The 26,445-nt window shown below is 45.6% G+C and overlaps 1 protein-coding gene across 4 annotated transcripts in view; it reads left to right on the forward strand.

Annotated features, from left to right (window-relative positions):
- The window catches only part of ARHGEF6 (Rac/Cdc42 guanine nucleotide exchange factor 6), a 45,740-nt gene extending 20,641 nt beyond the window's left edge, over positions 1-25,099 (forward strand). For 3 of the 4 annotated variants that reach the window (XM_070951924.1, XM_070951923.1, XM_070951922.1), the window contains 16 exons: positions 536-630; positions 1,507-1,602; positions 3,512-3,634; positions 4,318-4,456; positions 5,356-5,415; positions 6,843-6,989; positions 7,202-7,288; positions 8,664-8,742; positions 9,932-10,071; positions 10,904-11,029; positions 13,175-13,195; positions 13,890-13,983; positions 14,585-14,674; positions 17,951-18,050; positions 19,286-19,340; positions 21,058-25,099. In XM_070951924.1, the coding sequence (XP_070808025.1) occupies positions 536-630; positions 1,507-1,602; positions 3,512-3,634; positions 4,318-4,456; positions 5,356-5,415; positions 6,843-6,989; positions 7,202-7,288; positions 8,664-8,742; positions 9,932-10,071; positions 10,904-11,029; positions 13,175-13,195; positions 13,890-13,983; positions 14,585-14,674; positions 17,951-18,050; positions 19,286-19,340; positions 21,058-21,198 (1,593 nt within the window). In that variant the 3' untranslated portion in view covers positions 21,199-25,099. The remainder of the gene's footprint in view (positions 1-535; positions 631-1,506; positions 1,603-3,511; positions 3,635-4,317; positions 4,457-5,355; positions 5,416-6,842; positions 6,990-7,201; positions 7,289-8,663; positions 8,743-9,931; positions 10,072-10,903; positions 11,030-13,174; positions 13,196-13,889; positions 13,984-14,584; positions 14,675-17,950; positions 18,051-19,285; positions 19,341-21,057) is intronic. The other variant, XR_011600870.1, reaches the window with a different exon arrangement.
- Positions 25,100-26,445: the final 1,346 nt, after the last annotated feature.

Consider the following 26,445-nt stretch of genomic DNA (forward strand, 5'->3'; position numbering starts at 1 on the left):
TTATGCGAATTGTCTGAAATACTACGCAGCTCTTCTCCGTTTCAGTTTTCTTTTCTTTTTCTTTTTTTAAAGTTTTTCATTTTTATCATTCATCCTGGGAAGCAACAATGTGGTTGCCCAGAAAACAACATAAACAGCAAAAGTTGACCTCAACTCAACTTTTCTTTCCAAAAGCTAAGCCCAACCAAAGTTGGGTATGGTCCATGCTTGAATAGGAGGCTCAAGATTGTAGGTTAAACTGAGATATGTTGAAACCATATCTTGGAAGCATGAAATGATAAACTACTTCTAACTGTTGCCAAGAAACGGCACAGATATTTATATGAAGTCACCAGCAGCTGAGCTGACTCAAGGGAGACTTTATTTTTGGCACTATCCGTGTCTATAAACACGTGAGGAGAAGAATGTCATACTATGAGCCTAGCCATGTTGATAAACATACAGTATGTTCATGGACTCCATCATTCATAAGCAAGATATATTTGGATCGTTCCTAGCATCCTTTGTATCTCCTGCTTATCTTCACCTGCTTCAGGCGCTTCAAAATATTTTGGAAACAGAGCGAGAGTACGCCAAGGAACTGCAGTCCCTTCTAGGAACGTACTTGAAGTCACTCCAGTCTTATGACAAGTAAGTGAGATTGTTTGGGATGATCTCCATTAATAATGGGGAGGAGGGGAGATGCGACTTCTCAAATGATCATTGATGACTTCCAACTCTACTTGGCAGTCTTTGGATACTGGCAGTTTTGAATGCCTTTTTAATTGATGGGGTTGGTCTTTTGCTTTGCTTCTGTAAGGAAAGATCCACACTCAAGGGCATAATAGTAGTTGGGACAACTAAGGAATAGATGGTTTGTGATGAGAACATGAGAATGGTCATTACAATAGCGTGAAGACCACTTTCAACCTTCAACGTGTCCCAAAGGTGCTTTTTTGAAGAGGCATCTGGGCTTTCTGGTTTTTCTTTGAAGACATTTCGCTTCTCATCCAAGAAGCTTCCTCGGCTTCCCTCAGAAGCTTCTTCACCTTCTCTCAGAGCTGAAGAAGCTTCCTGGATGAGAAGCGAAACATCTCCAAGGAAAAACCAAGAAGTCCAGTGGCCTCTTGAAAAAAGCACCTTTGGGACAACCATGACCTGGATGACTGAGAATCTCCATAGATATTTAACCTTCAACATGCTACTTAAGATTCTTAAATCTTCAAAGCCAAGATTCTTTTTCCTCACTGAGGAAAAGTCTTTCCATGATACCGTGTTTCCCTGAAAATAAGACCCAACTGGAAAATAAGCCCTAGCATGATTTTTCAGGATGCTCATAATATAAGCCCTACCCCAAAAATAAGCCCCAGTTAAGATCATCAACCAGATGGACGCATTTAGTACTGTATTTCCCCAAAAATAATACCTAACCAGAAAATAAGCCCTAACGAGTCTTTTAGAGCAAACATTAATATAAGACCTGGTCTTAATTTCGGCCTAGAATATACACTGTATGTATATTTCTAGGCTGAGCACTACGGACATAGCCTCTCTGCTTGGAAACGTGGAAGAGATCTGCAACTTTCAACAGACGCTCAACCAGACGCTGGAGGAGTGTGCTAGGTAAGTCCTGAACGTGTTCTCCACAGAAAGTTTTCTTATTTAAAATCTTCTCCTTGGAAGGTAGTGGGAAGAGGCTTCAGGTAAGCTGTGAGACCCCCTTAAGTTACTTCATGGATTTTCTCCAGACTCTGTTTTGGATAAAACGTTCTGTGTTGTTATGGTATTCTTGCATTTATTTATTTTTTAAGTATAATAGTTCCATCTTCCATTAAAGAGCGTGTCATCTGGGTACATGTATCTTTGTGCGGTAGTAATCAAAATTTACAACAGTATTCATTACATTAATATTACTTCTCTGAGTTTACTAATATTGAACATTATAAGCATATTCACTCCTCCCTCTTGACATATCTTCTAACAAGAATATAATAATAATAATATTAAACATAATAGTCCTAATAGCCATGATAATCATCATCATAGTGTTTACTTCTCTCTCTTAACACATTTTGTATATTTTGCTGATCTTCTTCTTTTGTTTCCCTATTTCTAACTCCCGTTTTTATTCTCTAACCATCGATAAAATAGACCCCATGTCATATAATATTCCGTTTGTTCTTTCTCCTTAATTGCAAGGGTTAATCTATTCATTTCTGCACATTCTAATATTTTCCTGATCACATGCTCATCAGTAGGTGTTCTTGCATTTGGTAAGCAGTCCAGATAGTCCCCAACTTATGACCACAACTGAGTCTTAGACAGTGGTGAAATCTGAACCGTTTTGCTACTGGTTCACTGGGCTTGCATGCACAATGCGCGCCAAAAGAAGGCTTGGGAAGGTAAGTAGAACAGCGGAGGGGGGAATCAGCTGTGGCGCTCGATCTTGGGAACCTTTTTAAAAAACTTTTTTAAAGCATTTTTTTATGACAGGTTCGGGCGAATAGATAGTAAAGAATGCTTTAAAAAAGTTAAAAAAAAAAAAAGATTTCCGACAATCACAGCTGTGCCATGCGATTGTCGGTACCTTTTTTTTTTTACTTTTTTAAAGCATTTTTTTACTACCTATTCGCCCAAACCGGTAGTAAAAAAATGCTTAAAAAGTTAAAAAAAAAAAAAAAAAGTTCCGACGATCAGCTGAACGATGCACGATCATCGGAACTTTTTTTTTATTTTTTAAAGCATTTAAAGCATGTCAGTTAATCCTTAGTTGGGTAACCTTTAGCATGAATGACGGCCTTACAACGTCTTCCCATGGAGTGAACCAAGTCTTTGAGTTCTGCAGCTGTTATCATGTGAAACCAAGATTGAAGGATGGCTTCTATTAACTGGGTTTTATTGCTGAGTCCCTTCTGACTAACATGTTTCTTTAGTCAGCTCCAGGGGTGAAACCCAGCAGGTTCTGGAAAACCGGTAGCGGAAATTTTGAGCAGTTCGGAGAACCGGCAAATACCACCAACTGGCTGGCCCCAGAGTGGGGTGGGAATGGAGATTTTGCAATATCCTTCCCCCAGGAGTGGGGTGGGAATGGGGATTTTGCAGTATCCTTCCCCTGGAGAGGGGTGGGAATGGAGATTTTGCAGTATCCTTCCCCTGCCACACCCACCAAGCCATGCCTACAGAACTGGTAGTAAAAAAAATTTGGATTTCACCACTGGTCAGCTCCATAGATTTTCCATTGGATTAAGAAGGTCTGGGCTCTTCCAAGGACCATTCCAGCAGTGGAATAGGATTATCTTGAAACTCCCCAAAAAAAAAAGTGGTGTTATTAGCCATCCAACCTCAAAAATACACTTTTCCCAAAAGGTTTCCACAATTTTGGCCACTGCTGTACATCTCTATAAATAAATGTTGGCAGGAAAGTTATTTTCCCTCTGTCTGCGTTCCTCTTGGCTCAGATAAAAATAAAATTTTAAATGCCAACCAACAGCTTCATTTCATCCATCTTTGACCTGCGTGTGTCTCCATACAGACTCCCTGAATACCAGCAACGAGTCGGAGGTTGCTTCCTAAGCCTGATGCCCCAATTTGCTTCTCTGTACCTCACTTATTGCACTAACCATCCATCTGCAGTCAACGTCTTGACCCATCACAGGTAAAAATAAAGAACGCACCAAACCCTGCCTGTTGTGGCCCGCCAGCGGCCAGCAGAGCTGGCAGCAGATTCGGACAGTGAGGAGGTTGGGGAGGAACGTGGGCCAGTCCTGGAGTCTGGGGAGGGCTCTGAGGAGGGCTCTGCGTTGGAGGCAGAGAGGGAGCCAGGGCCGTCCGATAGTTATCAGCTGCCTTCGGAGTCAGACATCAGTGAGGCAGAGGAACAGCTGGGGCCTGTTCCCAGTGTGCGCATGTGCAGAGTTGCCAGACAAAGGGAACAGTTAAAGAACAAGGGTCGACTCAGGAGTAAGGCCACAGGTGGACAATGAATGGCCCCTCCCAGAGGGAATAAAAGAGGAGCGACAGGGGAGTGGAGTTTGCAGGAGACAATTAGTTCATTCCTGCATTCTTGCCAAGTATTGCAGGCGTCTGAAAGATATCGGCCTGGCCACTCTCCAAGCCTGATAAAGGTCGGTAATTGTGAACTATCTTGAAAGACTGTGGGAGAGGAAAGATTTTGCTGGAGAGGAATTCACTGTAAATTAAATAAAAGGGATTTATCAGGATGAGGATTCGGCTTTGTGCTACTGGGGAAGCCTAGGTCAGGACACTGCCCTGGGGAAAGATAAGACGTCTCCAGTGAGCTGGTCTGCTTCTCTATCGTCATGGATGCTTCTCTTCCAGTGATGAATTGGAGAAGTTCATGGAGAACCAAGGGATGGCCTCCTCTGGGATATTGATCTTGACCACAAGTCTCAGCAAACCATTCACACGGCTGGACAAATACATTGCCCTCCTGCAGGAGCTTGAGAGACACATGGAGGTGAGCTTTTATGGAAGACTAGTCATCCGTATCGGTTGGTTCTTCCACCGTTGTTCAGTGACGGACTCTTCCTCTCAGGGTTGCGTTTGGCTTTTTTCCATGATTCTCTGTGGTCACCAAGGTCTTCCTGGGTCTATATCCTAGTAGGTGAGCTCCTAGAAGGAGCCTCTTTCTCTAGACCCCTCTTGGACCCCTTGCAAATCGATGGTTTGCCCAACTCTTGTGATGGTCTAAAGGGAACAAGAACCAAGCTTCAAGGGTGGAGCGTAATCCAGAAATTTTCCCCTCCTCCCCAAAAAAGAGCAAAATGTCTTTCCTTCAGTGAACCATCCTTGACCACAATAGGCCCAGTTCCAGGAGAACATCTTCTTCTGCATCTGAAGGAAGTTCTTCCTTCTCACCGTTTCCTAAAACCGATGACTCAGTTTGGATCTCTGTACCTCACTTTTATTGGGAACGCGGTGGCTCAGTGGCTAAGACGTTGAGCTTGTCGATCAAAAAGGTCGGCAGTTCAGCGGTTCGAATCCCTAGTGCCTCCGCGTAACAGGGTGAGCTCCCGTTCCTTGTCCCAGCTTCTGCCAACCTAGCAGTTCGAAAGCACGTAAAAAAGGCAAGTAGAAAAATAGAGACCACCTTTGGTGGGAAGGGAACAGCGTTCCGTGCGCCTTTGGCGTTGAGTCATGCCGGCCACATGACCACGGAGATGTCTTCGGACAGTGCTGGCTCTTCGGCTTTGAAACGGAGATGAGTACCGCCCCCTAGAGTCGGGAAGGACTACCTTTTACCTCACTTATTGCACTAACATCTTTCTAACCATCATTCTCTCTGGTTCTAGTATTTTGGGAAGGGGAAAAACAGTTTCTCTTCCTCTAATTTATCTATCTTTCCCCCCCCTCTAGGAGGCACATCCTGATCATGAAGACATTTTGAAAGCGATAGGGGCCTTCAAGTCTCTTGTGGTAGGTCTCCGAGCAGCTGTTAAATAGCCCTCAAGGAGGCACTGTTGTCCAAAGCAAGATTTCAAATGTGGTTTTCATTTTTATTTTTTTTATTTTTTTTGAGAAAGTGGTTTTCATTTTTTTTCTGTTGTTCTCCTTGTAAGGCCGGAAGTACAAAAATCAGCTTTTTTTTTTCTCCTCCTCCATTAAGGAGGGACATTTTTGGGTGAGAGAGGGAGAACTGAGGCCAAGGAAGGAGGGAGGAAAAAAATATTTGTGAAAGCAGCATAAAGAATCATTGAAATGGAAGCGTGGAGGAAGCTGTAGCTCTTGACTTGAAAGCATCCGGGATCCAATGTTTTCCCTGATGAGCCGAACTCATGAAAATGATAGCAGAGATCTGAAATAAGATTCGAATCAGGGGTGAAATCCAGCAGGTTCGGACAGGTTCTGGAGAACCGGTAGCGGAAATTTTGAGCAGTTCGGAGAACCGGTAGCGGAGAACTGGCAACTACCACCTCTGGCTGGCCCCAGAGTAGGGTGGGAATGGAGATTTTGCAATATCCTTCCCCAGGAGTCGGGTGGGAATGGAGATTTTGCAATATCCTTCCCCAGGAGTGGGGTGGGAATGGAGGTTTTGCAGTATCCTTCCCCTGCCATGCCTACCAAGCCACACCCCCCCAAGCCACACCCACAGAACCGGTAGTAAAAAAAATTGGATTTCACCACTGATTCGAATGTGTATCCAGGTAGTTTCTGACCCACAGTTGGAGACAGCATTTCCATTGCTGGCCCAACTGAATGACCTTTTTCCCAGTCGTTAAGCAAATCACAAGGTTATTCATCAAATCCGACATCTTCCATTGACTGTGCTTTTTGGAAGCATTGTGGTGGGAAGGTTGCAAATGGCAATGATTTGACCTCTGGACTGTCACAAATACCTATGCCAGTGGCCAAGTGTCCAAAGTTTTGACCATGTGGACTTTGAGGATTCTGTGATGGTCATACACGCGAGGACCAGTGGGTTGTAAGCAGGGGTGGGCTTCAAAAAGTTTATAAGAGGTTCTCTGCCCAATTGCTGGGTGGGCGTGGCAATGATGGGCGTGGCCTAGTCGGCCTCCTGCACCACGGCGGGGGGTTTGCCCTCCCCAGGCTCCAGAAGCCCTCTGGAGGCCAGAAACAGGCTCATTTCTGGCCTTCCTGAACTTCCGGTAGACCTGATTTTCACCCTCCCTGAGCTTCCGTGCACGCCCTGCACTTACCTGCATCCAAAAGGGCTGTGTGGGAACTCCAGGGAGGGGCATGGTGGGGCGGGGTGGGCGGGGCCAGCCAGGAGTGGGATTTGGGTAGTCTCCGAACTGCACAGAATCTTAGCTAGAGATTCTCCCGAACCCCTGAGAACTTGGTCTTCTCTATGATCCTCCTTGTAACCCAAGCTTTGTTGACAGTCCCAATGTCAAGAGATGAGAAAGAGGAAGCAACTAGAACTGCAGATCCTTTCAGAAACCATCCAAGGTTGGGAAGGAGAAGACATCCGATCCATGGGCAACGTCCTTTACATGTCCCAAACCATGGTCCAACATGGAGGGAATGAGGTGAGAACCACGAGAACCAGATGTTCTTTTCATGGTGTTCCCTTGTCCTCTTCTTGGTTCCACCAACGTGGGGCCTACAGAAGCTCTATATATGAAGAGGTTTCCAGTCTTGGTTACCACACACATTGTGAGCATCAAGAGACGGGGGGGGATGGCAGAAATGGTGTTTTCTATCATTGTTCATGCAAGTTGCCTCTTTTCCTTTATCCCAGGAGAAAGAGGAAAGATATCTCATGTTGTTTCCAAGCGTTCTGCTGATGCTCTCAGCCAGTCCTTGTATGAGTGGATTTATGTATAAGGTGAGTGGGATGTATCTTCTTCTTCTTCTCCTCCTCCTCCTCCTCTTCTTCTTCTCTTCATCCTCCTCCTCCTCTTCTTCTTCTTCTTCTTTTTCTTCTCCTCTTCTTCTTCTTTTTCTTTTTCTTCTTCTTTTTCTTCTTCTTCTCCTCCTCCTCCTCCTCCTTTTCTACTACTTCTTCTTCTTCTTCTCTTCATTCTCCTCCTCCTCCTTTTCTTCTTCTTCTTTATCTTCTTCTTCTTTTCTTCTCTTCCTCCTCCTCCTCTCCTCCTCCTCCTCCTCCTCCTCCTCCTCCTCCTCCTCCTCCTCCTCCTCCTCCTCCTCCTCCTCCTCCTCCTCCTCCTCCTCTTCTTCTTCTTCTTCTTCTTCTTCTTCTTCTTCTTCTTCTTCTTCTTCTTCTTCTTCTTCTTCTTCTTCTTCTTCTTCTCTTCATTCTCCTCCCCTCCTCCTCTTCCTCCTCCTCCTCCTCTTCCTCCTCCTCTTTCTCTTCCTCTTCCTCTTCCTCTTCTTCTTCATCTTCCATATCCATCATCGGACGTTGGCGATCATGTTGGCGATCCCATTTTTATCAACAGCCACAAGAAAAAGGGCTGCTGAGTTTTGTCCAAACCAGTCCCTTAGATTTTGAAGCCATGTTGTTGTTCTTCTTCTTCTGCCTGGATCTTGTTTCCCTCCAATCTTTTCCTGGAGAATTAAGGGAAGGATGCCGTATTTTTCCGTGTGTCGCATCACATGTCCGAAATACTTTACTAATACTTTCTAACTTTAGCTTTTTTATAGTTCTGATTATTTCTCTTGGCTTATCACCTCCTCATTTCTGATTTTGTCAATCCAGCGTATACGCAGGGGTGGGCTTCAAAAATTTTAGCAAGGGGTCCTCTGCCTGTTTGCTGTGTGGGCGTGGCCATGGTGGGCATGGCCTCGTTGGCCTCCTGCACCACGGTGGGGGGAGGGCATTTTTGCCCTCCCCAGGCTCCGGAGGCTTTCCTTAAGCCTCCGGGAGGGTGAAAACGGCCTTCCCAAGCTCCGGAGGCCCTCTGGAGGCCGGAAACAGGCCCATTTCTGGCCTTCCCAAACTTCCAATAGGCCCATTTTTTGCCTGCTCCAAGACTCCGTGTGTGCCCTGCATTTACCTGCATCCAAAACGGGCCGCGTGGGGACTCCTGGGAGGGGCGGAGAGGGATGGGCGGGGCCAGCCAGGAGTGGAATTTGGGGGCACAGAATCCCTGTATAAATCTGACACCTGAATTAGTTCAGCGTAATGGTGCAGATTTAAGCTACAAATCATGGTTTTATTTTATTTTTTGAATCTTGCTCAAGATTGCTCGGAATAATTTTCATATCATATTTTTTTCCCCCTCTTTCTGGGGGAGCAGGGGAGACTCCCTTTAATAGGAATGCTGGTATCCAAATTAGAAGATCTGGAAGGAAATGATCACGCTTTTGATATCTCAGGTCAGTGTTCTTAGATTCTTCTCCTTCTTGTGCCATATCTATCATTGGGCGTTGGCGATCATGTTCTTAGATTAACTGTATCAATTATGATAAAGATATCATCCCGTGTTTGGTACAAACCAGTACTTATGAAACTAAGATTAGAAACTGATGAGTGTCCAAGAGAATCTATTAATAATCATGTTATTTATACTTAATAAATGTTATTAGTCCCCTATAAAAGTTTCATTAGGCCATCCTTAGAATGCTGAGCTTGATTGAGCTTGATAGGCAATTGATGAAGGACAAAAAACCTACAGAGGACAAAGGTGTGCCAGGCCAGTCCGCCATGTTTTTCTACCTTAGCCACTCTAACATGTCTTCCCTTCAATTCCCAGAATCCCCAAAGCAGCTATGCCAGCAGGGGAATTCTGGGAGTTGAAGTCCATACGTCTTAGAGTTTGCCAAGATTGGGAAAAATGATTTATGGAGTCATGGTTGATGAGGGTTGGTTCCAGGGGTGAAATGCTACCGGTTCGAGCCTGTTTGCCCGAACCGGTAGTAAAAAATGCTACTGGTTCGCCGAACCTGTAGTAAAAAAATGTAAAAAAAAACCAGTTCGGACGATCAGCTGGAACTTTTTTAAAAAACTTTTTTAGCATTTTTTTTGCTACCGGTTCTCTGGTGTTTGGCTCGTGTTTGGTGTGCAGTGTGCATGAACACTCAGCGCGCAACTAAACCGGTTCAGATTTCACCACTGGTTGGTTCTGATCAAAGTCCCTTCTAGTCTAGACTGGCAATTGGATACCTTGGGGAAGTCCAAAGGCATGATGTGAAGATTAGTCCACTTTTCTTCCTTCACAGGAAGCTAACCCTCAGCAGTGAATTACTTCCACACTTGGAGGTGGTATCTCACCACCCTGAGACCCTTCTAAATTTATCCTCCTGGATTTATCTAATTACATCTTCCTTAATCTGGCTCCTATTCGATGATGCAGGCTATAATTTTGAGGATTTCTATAGGGCTGATGAGGGCTGGCAATTCGGGGAAATAAAATCTAAACCATCTGGAAGGTTTGAAGATTGGTGAAGGGCAACCTCGTTGCAGGAAGCCCACTTATATCGGCACTAACTCCCTTTTGCTCTTCTTTCTGTCCCACGTTTTGAACCCGTCTTCAGTCAAGTAACCTGGTTTGTCTTCTTCTGGCAGGGAGCATGGGAGACCGGCTGACGGTACATTGCGGTAGCAGCCAAGATTTGCACGAATGGCTCGACCACCTCCAAAGGTTGACCAGAGGGTCCACTTTCAGTGGTACCCTCTCAAAAACCCAGTCTTGGGGTTCCCATACGGTGAGTAACTCCACAACTAAATCAAGCTGAGATTCCAAGCAAATGTGGAAACTTCTTTTTTGCAAGTCATGCCCATATCCACTTTGACTCTAATCTTAGGGACCATAGAAGAAGAAGAAAATGTCCCGTTTTCCTTCTTTCCTTTCTTTCAAGGGGGCCCCATCCATCTCTCTAGGGTTAAAGTAAAGGTAAAGGTTCCCCTCGCACATATGTGCTAGTCGTTCCCGACTCTAGGGGGCGGTGCTCATCTCCGTTTCAAAGCCGAAGAGCCAGCGCTGTCTGAAGATGTCTCCGTGGTCATGTGGCCGGCATGACTCAACGCCAAAGGCACACGGAATGCTGTTCCCTTCCCACCAAAGGTGGTCCCTATTTTTCTACTGGCATTTTTTTTTACGTGCTTTCAAACTGCTAGGTTGGCAGAAGCTGGGACAAGTAACGGGAGCTCACCCCGTTATGCGGCGCTAGGGATTCGAACCGCTGAACTGCCGACCTTTCGACTGACAAGCTCAGCGTCTTAGCCACTGAGCCACTGCGTCCCTACGTCTCTAGGGTTAGAGCCACACAATTCACTCCTTTCCAGCTGGAACACTCCAAGTCTCCCGTTCCAAACCATCTTTTGAGAGGGGAAAATTAGAATGTTTTGCTGTCATGTTGCGGTGGTTTGATCCAAAGGTGCCACCAATGGGGAGGCCATTAATGGTGCTACCTGAAAACCACGAGCTGAATGTTCCTCACCTGTTCTAAGGGATGACGTCCTCGTTGAGGAGCTCTGAGGTGATCAGACAGTTGACATTAAGAAACTCAGTGGATTGTTGTTGTTGTTTTTAATCAGACTTTTAGCTCTACTGGACAATTCCGTGGCCCACTGGAACCACCCCAGATCCTCAAACCCTGGACCTTGAGTTGCCTCCGCCCAGCACCTCCTCTCAGGCCCTCAGTGGCCCTCAGCTATAAAGAGGTAATGTCATGTGGCCTTTGCACGAGAGTCTCTCTTGTGCTTCTTCATGGCAATTTGATGTCATGAATCCTTCATTCTGTGATGACACATTCCAGGTTGAGCAACAGGCCATCACATGGGTGGAAATGTAGCCACAGAGAACCACAAGTTCCCACAGAGTAGAGGAAAAACACACATAAATCCTACGAAGAAGTAAGAAAATAGATACTATACCTTTACAGGGAGGATACATGAGATGTGGGTGTGGCTTACTGATGAAGGCTAACGAGCTAGAAATAGATCTATATAAGTCTCTCACCTGGCAGCAGGAACTTGCTGGCTGCCAGAAAGGAAAAAAGCCCAGAATCGAGTGGATGTGATTCTACTGAGCTAGGGCTGCAGAAAAACCTTGGTTACGTAGGAAAAACCTGGCTAGAGGAAAAACACATATATATGTATATGTATATATATATATTTGTTTTTGTGACTCATTTTCTGCACAGATCAAATCAAGATGAGATTTACTTCTGTTGTATCACAGGTTTGGCTTCTTCTTTTCACCTGATGCGTATCACAGAAGGGAAAATACCTTGATTCCCCCACCCCACTGACATTTCTCGTACTCAACTCAACTCTTTTAGTTCTGGTCCTCTGTGGGATTTCTGGAGACGATCTTCTCAAGAAGGTCTCCTCTGAAGGAAGTCAATGTGAAGAACGTTGGAACTCAACCTCTGAAAGTCACTTGGATGTTAGGTTAGGCAGTGTTGTGGCCTGCCAGCGGCCAGCAAAACTGGCAGCAGATTCGGACAGTGAGGAGGTTGGGGAGGAAGGTGGACCAGTCCTGGAGTCTGGGGAAGGCTCGGATGAGGGCTCTGAGTTGGAGGCAGAGAGGGGGCCAAGGCCATCTGGTAATTCTTTGCTGCTTCTGGAGTCTCCGGAGTCTCCGGAGTCTGACATCAGCTAGGCACAAGAACAGCAGGAGCCTGTTCCCAGTGTACGCATGTGCAGAGCTGCCAGAAGACAGGAACAATTAAGGAAACAGGGTCGACTTGGGAGTAAGGCTTGGAGATGATTGGCCCCTCACATAAGACGTAAAAGAGGAGCAAACGGGACGTGAGCTTTTGCAGGAAGCAATTAGTTCATCTGGTCGGTAAAAACTCTGGAAAAGCTCTGTTTGACTCTGTGCTAAGTTTGGCCTTGCCCTGCATGTGGCAATTAGTTCTCTGGCAGCATTCCAAGGGAGATAAGGTGGGTGTTTATAAACACTCCTCTGAAAGACTGTTTGAGAAGCCTTTCGGACTGGGAATGACAATAATTCACTGCCTTATGAATAAAAGAGGTTTGCCAGGACTAAGATTGTGCTGTATACTTTCTAAAGAAGCCTAGGTCAGAACAGGCAGGATTGTTGTAAGAGATGAGAACGTCCCAGAAGGATCCTGAAGTACAATTCACAAATCTGATATTTGGGGGGAGTGTCCCAGCCCATTGCTCCCCACAAAAACTCATGCGGGGAAGAGGCAGAGTCTGATAATCAATGTGACAAAACGTGGATTAGTGATCTAACTTTCCTCTTCTCCTGTTACGATGAGGAAGCAGGACAAATGGGTTCTTCGAATCGGAGAACCCAACCCACTGCCTCACACGGAACAATACAGGCAGTCCTTAATTTACAACCATTCATTTAGCGACCATTCAAAGCTAAATACAACAGCACTGAAAAAAGCGACATGACGATTCCAGCGTCCCCACGGTCACGTGATGAAAATTTGGACGTTTGGCGACTGGTTCCTATTTATGACGGTTACAGTGGTCCCCTTTTGTGACCGTCTGACGAGCAGCATTGATGGAGGAAGCCAGATCCACAATAACCGTGTCACTAATTGAACAACTGCAGTGATTCACTTAACCATTGTAGCAAAAACGGTCGTAAAACGGGGCAAAATTCACTTAATCAATTGTCTCCCTTAACAACAGAAATTTGGGGGCTCAATTGTGGACTATCTGTATAGTCAGAAGGTTCCTTTTTGAGTTCAAAAGCTAGAGGAGAATCAACCCTAAATCTTCCTGTGATTTATTTTGATTGGGAATATCATAAGTTTTAAAAGTACATTCTTTAAGGCGGTGGTTTCACGCTCACCTTTTCTTTCTTTTCATGCTCCTTCCCAGCGGATGTCCTACATCTTAAAGGTAAGACGAGGAACCTCTCCACGACATGTTCTTTTGCAACGGGATGTACCGATGTGTTTTAATGCACAAGCAGGGTTTTCCCCCTGCAGTGACAAGTTTCTGCACTGGGTCTGAGGTCACATTTTCCCAAGAGCTCATTTTCAGTGCTGTTATGTTTGTGCAATCCGGCTACAGGCACATTTAGTAAAACAGAGATGTGCTTTAAGGCAGCCTCTGACTCAGGGTTTATTGATTCGGGCAACCGATTGCCCTTGTACAAAACCAGTGGCTGACTCACAAGGTCACAATGATAAAAATCCTTTCACAACTATTGTATTTGCTTGCTAGAGCCTTCCATGCTGAACTTCAAGGCATTGTATTTATGGGATGGTCAATCGCCCACCGCCTCACATGGAAAAGATGCAACATCCTTATTGTTGGTAGCTGGGCCAATGGCTCAGAAGAAGAAGGATGTCGAGTGTGATGGGCCAACTCAATTCACGGCTACCAGATTAGCCCAATCTGCCTTTGTGTCGTGTGCCCAAACATGTCACCTATCAGTACGATTGCTCGGCCCTCGTGTATTTACTCCGCAAACTCACAACTATTTGAGTTCGGTCTTCGGTTCGTCAACGGAAGCTTAGATGCATCACGAGTGAAGGTTTTGTTTTTCCCACCTGGGACATAATCCTAATCGATGGTTCTCTGTCTACAGGACGCCAGCAAGAGTCCAAAGACGATGAAAAAGTTCCTGCCCAAAAGAAAAACAGAGAGGAAGCCATCGGATGAGGAATTTGTGATTAGAAAAAGTAAGTTGGCTGTGTGGTTCCTTTCTGTAATTGATTTTATTTTTATTTTTTTTGTGTGTGGATGCTGTAAGGTAGAACATCCAGATGTTCATCCATTGTTTAAGACACCTTCTGTAGTGTTTTATGAAGTTGCACGTCTCTGCTAAAGGAGAGGCAAGATCGCCTCCTAGGAAAGTCATCCTTGAAGAGTTTAGTCTACGGTAATTTCTAAATCAGGAGAATTAATATTTCCAGTCAATCTTCTATTAGTCAGGCCCCACTTCTAGTACTGGATCCAGTTTTGTTGTTGTTAGTTGCGAAGTCGTGTCTGACCCATCGAGACCCCATGGACAACGTTCCTCCAGGCCTTCCTGTCCTCTACCATCCTCTGGAGTCCATTGAAGCTCACGCCGACTGCTTCGGTGACTCCATCCAGCCACCTCGTTCTCTACCGTCCCCTTCTTCTTTTGCCCTCCATCGTTCCCAGCATTAGGCTCTTCTCCAATGAGTCCTTCCTTCTCATTAGGGATTCTGGGAGTTGAAGTCCACAATTCTTAAGGTTGCCCAGTTTGGAGACCCTTGTCAATCCAGAGTCTGTCCTTAACGTTCATTTGATTTCCAGGCACGGTTGCCTTAGAGGAAGATGCTCAGATCCTGAAGGTGATTGAGGCATATTGCGCAGGGGCGAGTCTACAGCAGAATGTCACTTCCGGTGAGTGGTTTGAAGCCGAACCAGGTTGCTCGCAGGGGGTTGAAGATCACGTCCGATGGTCTCAGGTGTCAGGCCAAGTGTAGGACGCGCCTACAATACCTGGTGTTTGAAATCAGAGAAAGCTGCGATTTCTTTCACCCACTTTTTCCAGAGCTGTGCTGGCTGGGCAATTCTGGGAAATGAAGTCCACCCATCTTTTTTTTTTTTTTTTTTAATTTGATTTATATGCCGCCCTTCTCCAGAGACTCAGGGCGGCTTACAATGTGCTCAGCAATAGCCTTCATCCTTTTGTATATTTATACAAAGTCAGCTTATTGCCCCCACAACCGGGTCCTCAATTTACCTACCTTAGAAAGGATGGAAGGCTGAGTCAACCTTGAGCCTTGGCGAGATTCGAACCTGCAGTAATTGCAGGCAGCTGGTCTTAATAACCAGCTTAATAACAGGGTGCCTTAGACCACTGTACTACCAAGGCTCTTTTTTAAAAACTTTTTCTTAAAGTCTGTAGCGATTCTCAGCTATCCAGATCATGGGTCACGTTTGCAAGGACGTTCGTTTCTTGGATGAGAAGCGAAACGTCTTCAAAAACAGCAAAAAACAAGGAAGTCCAGTCGCCTCCTGAAAAAGCATCTTTGGGACACCCGTCTTAAAGTCGCTTTAAGGTGGAGGAACATGGATTCGAGATGATCTGAGCCTTTCTCTCGGACCGAGGGAGGCAGAAGCAGAAAATTCATTCCACCATTCTCTCTCTCACCAACAAAGGAGAATATTTGTAGTTTAGGGTTGAAACAGGAGCCCTACGTGCTTTCTGAGCTGGGTAGCTTTCTTGCAGAACTTTCATGACCCAACTAGGTAACACCATCAGTGCTAGGAAGGAGGGAGGGGAGGGGAGGAGGAGGAGGAGAGGAGGAGGAGAAGAACTGTGGAGTCCTTGGTGCTCTCTGAGTTGAGGGGTTTTCTTGCAGAGGTTTCATAACCCAACTAGATAACCTCATCAATTAACCCTCCTTCTCTTTGACATCGAGCAATACAATAGCGCTTAAATTTATATACAGCCCCATAATAATTTACAGCGCTGTGGGTGGTTTTACCGTGTCAGCATCTTGGCCCCCCCCCCCCCAACAATCTGGCTCCTCATTTTATGACCACGGAAGGACGAGTCAACTTTGAAGCTTGTCAAGATCGAACTCCAGGCAATGGGCAGAGTTGGCCTGCCATACTGGATTCTAACCCCCTGGGGGAGTTTCCACATTTCTCCTCGCTGTGCCTTCGATCAAATGTGAATTTTTATTATTTTTTTGCCCACCAAAATTAATATCCCAGGGAGGAAAAAAAGGCCTTTTTCCTAGGTTGAATGTAAAGCCACCTCCCATCGGATCATTTCTAACACGGGTAGTCCTAGACTTACAACAATCCATTTAGTGACCGTTCGAACGGTCCCTGAAAAAAAGTGACATGACCCTGTTTCACACTTACGACCATTGCAACATGCCCGGGGTCGCCTGGTCAAAATTCAGACGCTTGGCAACTGACTCGTATTTATGACGGTCCTGGAGGGGGGGGTCAGGCAATTCCCCTTTTGCGACCTCCCGACAAGCCAAGTTCAACAGGGAAGCCAGATTCACTGAACGACCGGTTGACCCAACCACAGAGATTTGCTTAACGAACATGGCAAGGAGAACCGTAAAACGGGGCGAAACTCGCTGAAAACAAACGTCTCACTTAGCGACGTAAATGTTGGGCTCGGTGGCGGTCGTAAGTCGAGGACCAGCTGGTTTTGCTTCCTCCTCCCGGAAAAGGGACTAGACAAATCTAGCCTAGCGCGGATGAGTCAAACCCCCGGCCTTTGAAATAAAGCTGACTTTTGAGATGGCGAGATAAAAGTAAAGGAAATTGCGAGAAGTTTGCAACGAGATGCAACTTTTGTCCTCGGTTCCTACTTATCCTCCCGAGATGCTAATCTCCCAAGACACCCGTCACTCTGGGGCTTTTATCATTCAATCTGCTGCGCGTTTCAGAAAAGAAAAGAAACAGCCTGGCGGTTTTCTATAAATATATCTAATTTTGCTTCTTCTGAAGCCACGAATAGAAACACGAGTCTCGTATCGGTGGCACTGAGGTGGCAGTGATAAATCAGTGCGTCTCAGCCTGGGATGGGGGGCGGTTTGTAGGTTGTCTGTGACATTTTATTATTTTATTTTTTTTACTTAGTTATACCCCAGTTTTTATTATTTTTACAATAACTCAAGGCGGGGAACGTTTCCTACGTGCTTTCCTCCTGCTGTTTTCCCCAGAAAAATGCTCCTGTGAGGTGGGTTTGGGCCGAGAGAGAGGGGCTGGCCCAAAGTCACCCAGCTGGCTTTCATGGCTAAGACGAGACTAGAACTCACAGTCTCCTGGTGATTGGCCCAAAGACATTCAACAGCCTTTTGTGCCTAAGGTGGGACTAGAACTCACTGTCTCCTAGTGATTGGCTCAAAGACTTTCAACAGTCTTTTGTGCCTGAGATGGGACTAGAATTCACCATCTCCTAGTAATTGGTCCAAGGTCAGTGAGCCCTCTCTGATGCCTTAAGGTGGGACTAGAACTCCCAAAGTCACCCAGCTGGCTTTCATGCTAAGGCAGGATTAGAACTCATCATCTCCTGGTGATTGGTCCAAAGACATTCAACAGTCTTTTGTGCCTAAGGTGGGACTAGAACTCACTGTCTCCTAGTGATTGGCTCAAAGACATTCAACAGTCTTTTGTGCCTGAGATGGGACTAGAATTCACCATCTCCTAGTAATTGGTCCAAGGTCAGTGAGCCCTCTATGATGCCTGAATGTGGGACTAGAACTCCCAAAGTCACCCAGTGGCTTTCACGCTAAAGCAGGATTAGAACTCATCATCTCCTAGTGATTGGCCCAAAGACATTCAACAGTCTTTTGTGCCTGAGATGGGACTAGAACTCCCAAATTCACCTACCTGGCTTTCACGCTAAGGCAGGATTAGAACTCATCATCTCTTGGTGATTGGCCCCCAAGTCACCCAACCATCTTTTGTGCCGAAGGTGAGACTAGAACTCTCCATTTCCTGGTGATTGGCCCATAGTCACCCAGCCAGCTTTAACGCCTAAGGTGAGACTAGAACTCACCATCTCCCAGTCTCTAGCCTGGTTGCCTTCCCCACTCGAACAAACTGGCCTCAGCCTTGTGGAGGCAAAACTGCATCCCAACCTCTCGGTTCTTGGGCGCACCAAACGAAGCTGTCCCCTGAATTGTCCACTCTCTTCCTCAGGGTCCCGCAAAGATTCAGTCCCCCAGGTTCTACTTCCGGAAGAGGAGAAATTAATCATTGAGGAAGTGCGGAGCAACGGGCAGACCGTGGCCGAGGAGAAGTGAGTGAGACCACGAGCCGAACCCATGAAAAAGCTGCAGCGAAACCTAGTGGGGGGGAAATTCTCCTTTCAGCTCCATTCCTCCTTGAAGTTTCTTTGAAGGCTTCCTTCCCTCATATTGAGTCTTCTGCTGACGACCCAACCATGAACCCCAACGTTTTAGGGTTCTTAGGAAGTCTTCTAGGGCGGAGGTGACCCACCTCAACGTCTTATCATGAAGGGGGTGCAAGAGACACAACGGGAGCCCATGCAGGCAAGATGGTGTCACCCTTGTAGGTGCCGATGGGGTGTCCTTCACACCCCACCTCTGGTATTCCTTCTCTTTGCTGGTTGGAACGGTGCTTTTTTTCCTGTTGGCAGAAAATTGTGCGGCCAAGTTTTGGCAATGGGGGTGTGGGGTTCCCCGCATCCAGAGCCAAGTCAGATAGGGAAGGCTTAGGAGCCCTTTGTTGTTGTTGGGGGGATCCCTCAGGGCCACAGCCCCTCAAAGGAAGAGAAAGAGTTTTGTGACCATGAACAAGTTGGCGGTCAGGAAAATGGTTCTCCTTCATGATTAGAATAAGATAGAGCTGGAAGGGACCTTGGAGGTCTTCTAGTCCAACCCCCTGCTTAGGCAGGAAACCCTACACCACTTCAGACAAATGGTTATCCAACATCTTATTAAAAACTTCCAGTGTTGGAGCATTCACAACTTCTGGAGGCAAGTTGTTCCACTGGTTAATTGTTCTCACTGTCAGGAAATTTCTCCTTAGTTCTAAGTTGCTTCTCTCCTTGATTAGTTTCCACCCATTGCTTCTTGTTTTGCCTTCTTTTTGCCCAAAAGCCAGCGCTGCTGCTGGCTGGGGGATTCTGGGAGTTGAACTCCACCCATCTTCAAGCTACCAAGGTTGAGAAACACAGATTTAGTGACTGAATGGGATAAAACTCACTTAACAAGGGTCTCACTTAGCAACAGAAACTCTGGGCTCAATTGTGGCCATAAGTGAAGGACCACCTGTACTTTTAAGAGGAAAGCTGAAAACCACTGAAATGAAACATAAACCTAAAAATGAAAAGCCTTTGAAACATTAAAAGAATAGATCGCCGCGGTACAACGTTCTAAAAATGAAAAAGTGAAAAGTGAAAGAAGTCTTTCATGTCTCGTGCTGATGGATTATCATCATCATCATCATCATCATCATCATCATCATCATTATTATTATTATTTATTTTGGCCTTTTTCTGCTGTTTTCTAGGAGTCTCGTGGATACCGTCTACGCGCTAAAAGACGAAGTCAAAGAACTGAAGCAGGTAATCCAAAATAATTGCACCAGGCTGGGTAGCCTTTATAAACAGTTTTGCAAAACAAAAAGATTGCAGATTGCAGTTGCAGCCTCCATAATCCAGTCTACTGACTTCTTTAAAAAGAAGAAGATTGAATTTAGAACTTAGAATAACTTAACTGTCACTTTGAATGTACACTAAGCGGCATACATTAAAATGAAATTTCATTGCATACAGCTCTCAAAGGTTTACCACCTCCAATAGACACTACACAAAATGACAAAATAAATACAAAATTACGCCCATAACCCACATATATTACATGACACAGAGAAACAACACAGTCTAGTTCGGATGTATACATGTGCATGGCAAGAAAAACGAATCTTGCGAAGTTTTGGATTGGGTTTCTAGTCCTCATGAACCGGGTGGAAAACGTGCCATCGGTTAATTGTTGCATGAGGGGAAAGAGTGTGGTGACTGGCTTGGATGCCAATTCTTATTCAGCCGTGGATTTGGCTACATTTTGGGCTTGGTCTACCATTGCGGTGGTGTTGAGAAGTGTAAAACATGAGGAAGTGCTTCTATCCGGAGCATTTTGAGGGTTGATTTCTGGAGACTTTCCCTGTTCCAGGAAGGGTCTTCAGCCTGGGGGGGAGGGGGGAGGGTGTTGTGGCCCGTCAGTGGCCTGTGCGGATTGTAGCTGATTCTGACAGCGAGGAGGCTGGTGTGGTGCTGCGCCAGCAGCCTGTGCAGCTGGCGCTTGAGTCGGACAGTGAGGAGGCTGGAGAAGATGTGGTGCCAGAGGCAGGGATTCAGCCAGGGCCTTCAGAACCTCCAGAAGCTCCTTTAAGTGAAGAGGATGAAGAGGAGGAGCCTCTTCTCAATGCACAGGTGCGCAGAGTGGCCAAGAGTAAGGCTTGGGGCTAATTGGCCACTCCCTTAGCCTATTTAAGGAGGAACGCCGACTGAAGCAATTTGTAGGGAACAACTTTAGTTCACTCTCCTTCGCGTCTGGATTCTCTGCAAATTGCTTCTGGGCTTTCTGCCAACCTTAGTAAAATTGTGATTACTTTATCTTTAGTTTCTTGTAGGCTGTTAGGAAAATTTATTAACAGCCTTTGTTTTGAAAAAGACCAAGTTATTTTAGTAAATTAAGTTTTGTACAAACTTTGTGTGTGCTGCATTCTTTGGGATCCGTAGGTGGGGCAGAACAGAGGGGGGGAGGGGGAGGAGGTCCTGCCTAAAGCCAGCAGCTGGAAAACTGGTTCCCATAATTTTCCACACTCAGGTGGCCATTATGCCTACAGGATACAGGCAATTCTCAACTTACAGCCATTCGTTTAGCGAATTCAAAATTATATGGTAACTGCACTGAAAAAGTTAAACTTAAGACAGTTGTCCACACTTGCAACTGTTACCGTGTCCCCATGGTCATTTGATTAAAATTTGGGTATTTAGCAGCTGGTTTGTATTTATTGCAATTTGCCCTGTTCCAGGATTCTGGGATCACCATTGTGCTAAGAGGGGTGGTCAATCAATGTTTACTTCGTCAATGAAATAAATAAAATGGGCAACCTTCCCAGCTGCCTTCGGACAAGCCAGTGGGGAAAACCAGATTCACTTGCAGTCGTTAGGCGAGGACTGCCTGTACCCCAAACACAGTTTTACGGGAAGGAAAATCGGAGGTGTTTTAATAACGTGCGAACACGGCTCTCCTCCTTTTTCTCTTTCCCCGCTGCAGGAGAACAAACGAATGAAGCAGTGTCTGGAGGAAGAGCTGAAATCCAGGAAAGATTTAGAAAAATTGGTCCGGAGGTTATTGAAGCAAACGGACGAAAGCATCCGAGAAGAGACGGGCCGCCGTTCCTCCTTGCTGGCCTGAACCCTCAAAACCCCACTCAGGAAAGTTTGCAGCCGCGTCTCTCAGGCTCCCTCGCTCTTTCGTTTGGGGAAATCATGCCTGTTTCGCTTCTTCGTTGCAGAAAAGAAAAGATAAAAAAAAAAAAAACAAATAGCCCAACTGGGGGTTTTTTTTTTCCTCCCCTCGTTCAAAAAGCCCATTTTGCATGCTGCTCATGGCCGGCGAAGATTTTGCTCCAAAACGGACATCAGAAAAGTTACCAAAAAAACTTTTCCAGGACTTCTGATATCTCCCCACCTCCCCCATCTCGTCCTAAGATTATATGCTCCTGGCAAGGGATGGGTCACCACTCAGCGTGAAGTAGGTTCCTGAGTGCAAACGCAGGGAAAAAAAACAAAACCCCAAAAAAACCCGCCCGTACTGTCTTCCGTTCTCGTTTTGCTTTTACAGCGTGTTTCTTAATTTATTGAGTGGGAGGGGGAAGCAAACTTGGTTTCTTGAATTGCAAGCGAGTGAGAAGCCAAACGATCATTTGCACTTCTGTTTTGCTTGTTTTTTTTTCATTTTTTTTTTCCCAGGGAATCGGAGAAAACGAGTGTGAGAATTGCCGCCCTCTCCTTGAGATTGTGAGAATCCCGCTCTGTGGCCTTTCTGTAGAGGATATTTATGCAATGGATCCCAGATTTCAGGGGTTTGATTCCTCTGGATTCACACCTTTTGGTTCCTTGCAAATTGAGCATGGGAAGTGTGTTCAAACGAAGACACGCTCGTCTCTTCCCACTGGTATAGAGTCTTCTGCTTGAGCTGGTGGTTGGACTAGAAGACCTCTGAGGTCCCTTCCATCTCTGGTTTTATGATTAACCGAGGTGGCCTGATTACAGATCCATCCTCACCTTACAACAGTTCATTTAGTGACCATTTGAAGTGACAAAACCATGGGGGGAAAAAATGACTTACGAACATTTTTCAAGTTGCCAAGCGCCCAGATTTTGATCGTGCTACCATGGGGATGTCGCAACGGTCGTAAGTGTGAGGAACGGTTGTAAGCTTAAAAAAAAATTCAGTGCTTGTTGTAGCTTTGAACGGCCACTAAATGAAAGGGTTGTACGTCGAGTTACCTGCGTTCTGCCTTGGGCTTCCTACCGGTAGAATTGTTTTTTGATCGCCGCCCTGTAGCAAGAATGGAATCGACTCCGAAAAAGTCCAGTTGGAGATCATCTTTGCATTCCGGCTGTCAGCTGCTGGAGGCGCAAAGTTGCAATTGCATTTTGACAAAGGCAAAAGCTCTTTTGCTGCAATAGCGGATGCCTTTTGAGTCAGCCAGGAAGGGCAAAGACAACCAGATTGCAAGATAAAGCTGAAACAAAAATACGAAGAGGCAAAAAGAGGCATGCCAATTGAGCGAGGGACGCGTTCTTGTGTCAGCCGGGTTTGTGTGGAAGCTTGTCGCAAAGAGACAGAATGGAGAGGTTCCTCTAGAGCAGGGGTCAGCAACCTGTGGCTCTGGAGCCGCATGTGGCTCTTTCACCCCTCGGCTGCAGCTCCGTCACTCAAAATATGCGTCACCGCCGCCAGTGTGCGACAACTGCCGGCATGTGATTTATTGAGCTTTTCGACCCCCAGTAGGCCAATCATGGATAAATCCAAGAAAAGAAAAATTTCAGAAGAAAACAGAACGTTTAATTCAACTACATATGCTAGTTTTTTGGCTGCTCAAGAAACAGTCAGGCACGGGAAGGTTTTTGTGGCTCCCGGTGTTTTCTTTTCTGTGGGAAACGGGTCCAAATGGCTTTTTGAGTGTTTAAGGTTGCAGACCCCTGCCCTAGAAGGTCTCCCTCAAGTCTGCAGCTTCTCAACATCTTTTGTGAATGATCTACTGGGAACTGGGGTTGTTTTTTTTTCCTGACCACGGAAGGTCTACTCTTTGCTCGTTTTGACCCACAGGGATTCACCCGGCCAGAAATTAGAAGCAGACAGAATACTGAAGAAGAAGAAGAAGAAGGAGAAAATAATAATAGCCATTTTTGAGACTGTGAGATCCTGTTTTCCCTGCTTTGCCACTAAAATGAAGGAAGGGCATGAGATGAATGGTAATGCTTTTTAGTTCTTGTCTGGACCTTTCCTTTTTTAAAAAAATCAAAGAAGAAAAAGTATGATAGGTTTTTAAGTTCACTTGTCATCTTAAAAAGGAACTTCTTGAAAGGGATCAAACCAGGGATGGGCTTCAAACATTTTAGCAAGGGGTTCTCTGCCCAGTTGCTGGGTGGGCATGGCCGCGGTGGGTGTGGCTTAGTCAGCCTCCTGCACCACCACGGGGGAAGGGTGTGTTTTTGCCCTCCCCGTGCTCCGGAGGCTTTTCTTGAGCCTCGGGGAGAGCAAAAACAGCCTCCCCGGGCTCCGGAGGCCCTCTGGAGGCCGGAAACGGGCCTGAACTTCCGGTAGTCCCATTTTTCACCCTCTTCAAGCTTCCATGTGTGCCCTGCACTTACCTGCATCCAAAACGGGCCGTGTGGGGACTCCTAGGAGGGCAGGAGGTAGGTGGGCAGCGCCAGCCAGGAGTGGGATTTGGCACAGAATCTTAGCTAGAGGTTCTCCCGAACCCCTTCGAACCCCCAGCAGCCAACCCCTGGATCAAACCATCTAGACCAGGGATGTCCAACCTTGGCAACTTTTAATATCTGTGGGCTTCCAACTTCCAGCTATGCTGGCTGGGGAATTCTGGGAGTTGAAGTCCACAGATCTGAAAGTTGCCAAGGTTGGACATGGCTTCTCTATTTGGGGGGGGAGTGATATAGTTGAAGGTTATTTTTGGTGGTGCTAGTCACACAGCACTGAGCATTGCCAACTTCTGAGAACATACCTGGAGGCACCTCTCCTCAAATCTTCCTAAATTCAGCCATGGGGAGGAAGACCATCTGCCTGAGCTGAATGCCGAGATGGTCTTCTGAAGCCTCCTGCATGATCTTTGGTGTCTTCACTTATTTCTGTGCTTCCTTACTACTCCCAGCCAGGTGCTTCCAAAAACCTGGATCCCTATGGATCCTAAGCAATTCCAAAACTGTATCTGGAGCATGTCATGGGGTGGGTTGGAATAAATATCCACAAATCCACCTCTCTTCAAGTTTGAGGTGGCCCCTCAGGAACGAACAGCTCCAACATTGTCAAGAGGGAGAATATTACGCTGATCTATTCTTGGCAATCAAGGAAACCATCAAATCTCTGGACACGCAATAGGAAACAACCTCTAAGTTGGAATGTAAGAAAGAGATTTTTTCCCAGGAGGGGAAAAAAAAATCTCAAGGATTGTTAATTTCTTCAGAAAACAACAACAATTTTTGGACTTCCTTGGAAAGCATAAATTCCATTTTTGCCTGGTCATGTTTCCTCCAGCCAAGGAAATTATTGTGTCCAGGCCTCCAAAATTTAGGAAATGCTGGCCTTATTCTCTGAATTCAACCTTTGTTTCCACTATATGCACCAGATGTTATAATATGTTTGTGTGTTGTTGTTGTTCTAAGGACAATTAAGGCTGTAAAATCCATGTTTTTCAGAGAAGTCCGCGGAACGCTAGAGAGTTTTTCAGGAAAAAATGCATAGGATTGTGCTGTTAAAAAACAAAAGGAAGTATATACAATTGTACTAAAGGAATAGAAGCCATTTGAACCGGATTGGATAATATATATATATATATATATAAATACATACAAATATATATTTACAGTTTTATGTAAATAGGTTTCTGTTAAGACTTTATCTTATTTGTTTCTTTCTTTGCTTTTTCAGTTTCTCTCTTGTTACGTTTTTATTTCAGGCCCACCACAACTGATGCAAACAAACCCCTTTTTTTCTAAAAAATATTTTTATTTTGAGAAATTTTTAAATTTTTGGTTTTCAAGGAAATAAAAGAGGATTTTTAAAAGAAAAAAAAAAGGCGATGCCTTTACAAGTGTACGTGTCATCTTTTCCCGATAGCAGTTATTTTCTCCTCGGAGTAGTTTAGTTCTGGCTAAAAACGAAAGAAGGTCATTGCAAAAGGCTCCCTTAAAAACAACCACAAGCCCCAGAAGTTTAAGCAGAAAATATCAGCAAAAGAAAATGTTTTATTTCAACCATTTTGGCAGGCGGTTTAAACCGCTGTATTTATAATTCAGTAGAGCTGAATGCCTGTTTAGCACGTAAGGCTAAGGAGTTGTCCTCTGTGATCCTACACATCACTTTGAGCTGTGAAAGTTCAGTTTGGGAACCATCTGAGCCAAGATTTCGTCATCTCATGGCTACTTCAGCTAGATGTTCAGGGAACCTAAGTTTTTTTCCTTGGGTCCAACATACTAAGAACGGTTGCAGGATTTGGGTTTGGCTAGTCTAGAGATTGAGATTGAGGGCAAAAGAAGAAGGGGACGACAGAGAACGAGGTGGCTGGATGGAGTCATTGAAGCAGTCGGCGTGAGCTTAAATGGACTCCAGAGGATGGTAGAGGACAGGAAGGCCTGGAGGAACGTTGTCCATGGGGTCGCGATGGGTCGGACACGACTTCGCAACTAACGACAACAAGTCTACAGATGAGAAGGACCAGGGGGTTACATGATAGCGGTCTTCCAATATCTCAGGGGCTGCCACAAAGAAGAGGGAGCCAAGCTATTCTCCAAAACACCTGAGGGCAGGACAAGAAGCAAAGGATGGAAACTCATCAAGGAGAGAAGCAACTTAGAACTAAGGAGAAACTTCCTAACAGTGAGGACAATTAGCCAGTGGAACAGTTTGCTTTCAGAAGTTGTGGGTGCTTCCTCACTGGAGGTTTTTAAGAAGAGATTGGACAGTTAATTTGTCTGAAACGTTATAGGGTCTCCAGCTTGAGCAGGGGGTTGGACTAAGAAGACCTCCAAAGTCTCTTCCAGCTCTGTTATTCTGTTAAACATGTTAGCCTTTTACAAAATATACTAATAGATAATCATAGGAGGGTTTATATGTTGTGCAAAGCTGGCCCTGTTGACTAAACATGTTTGCAGTAGGCATCTCAGCACCTCTGAAGAACATCAGATTGGGGGATGTTGGTTGATGGTGAGGAGCAAGCAGTTCTTCCTAAGGGTCTTTCTTAGTCCTCTTTGGAGGTAACTGTGACCTGGTGTGGGCCTCCAGGAAGAAACAGATGCTTCCCTATTGACATATGGCCGATCAGTAAGTTCTACTAGCAAAGCACGCGTGGGATGGAGAGGCCCACCGCTTTCTTCTTCAGCAACAGTCCTGGAAGACACCTGAGATGCCATCTTG

Source organism: Pituophis catenifer, unplaced genomic scaffold (genome assembly GCF_029215685.1).
Source record: "Pituophis catenifer annectens isolate HBS135680 unplaced genomic scaffold, rPitCat1.0.hap2 SCAF_11, whole genome shotgun sequence".
Taxonomy (NCBI): Eukaryota; Metazoa; Chordata; class Lepidosauria; order Squamata; family Colubridae; genus Pituophis; species Pituophis catenifer.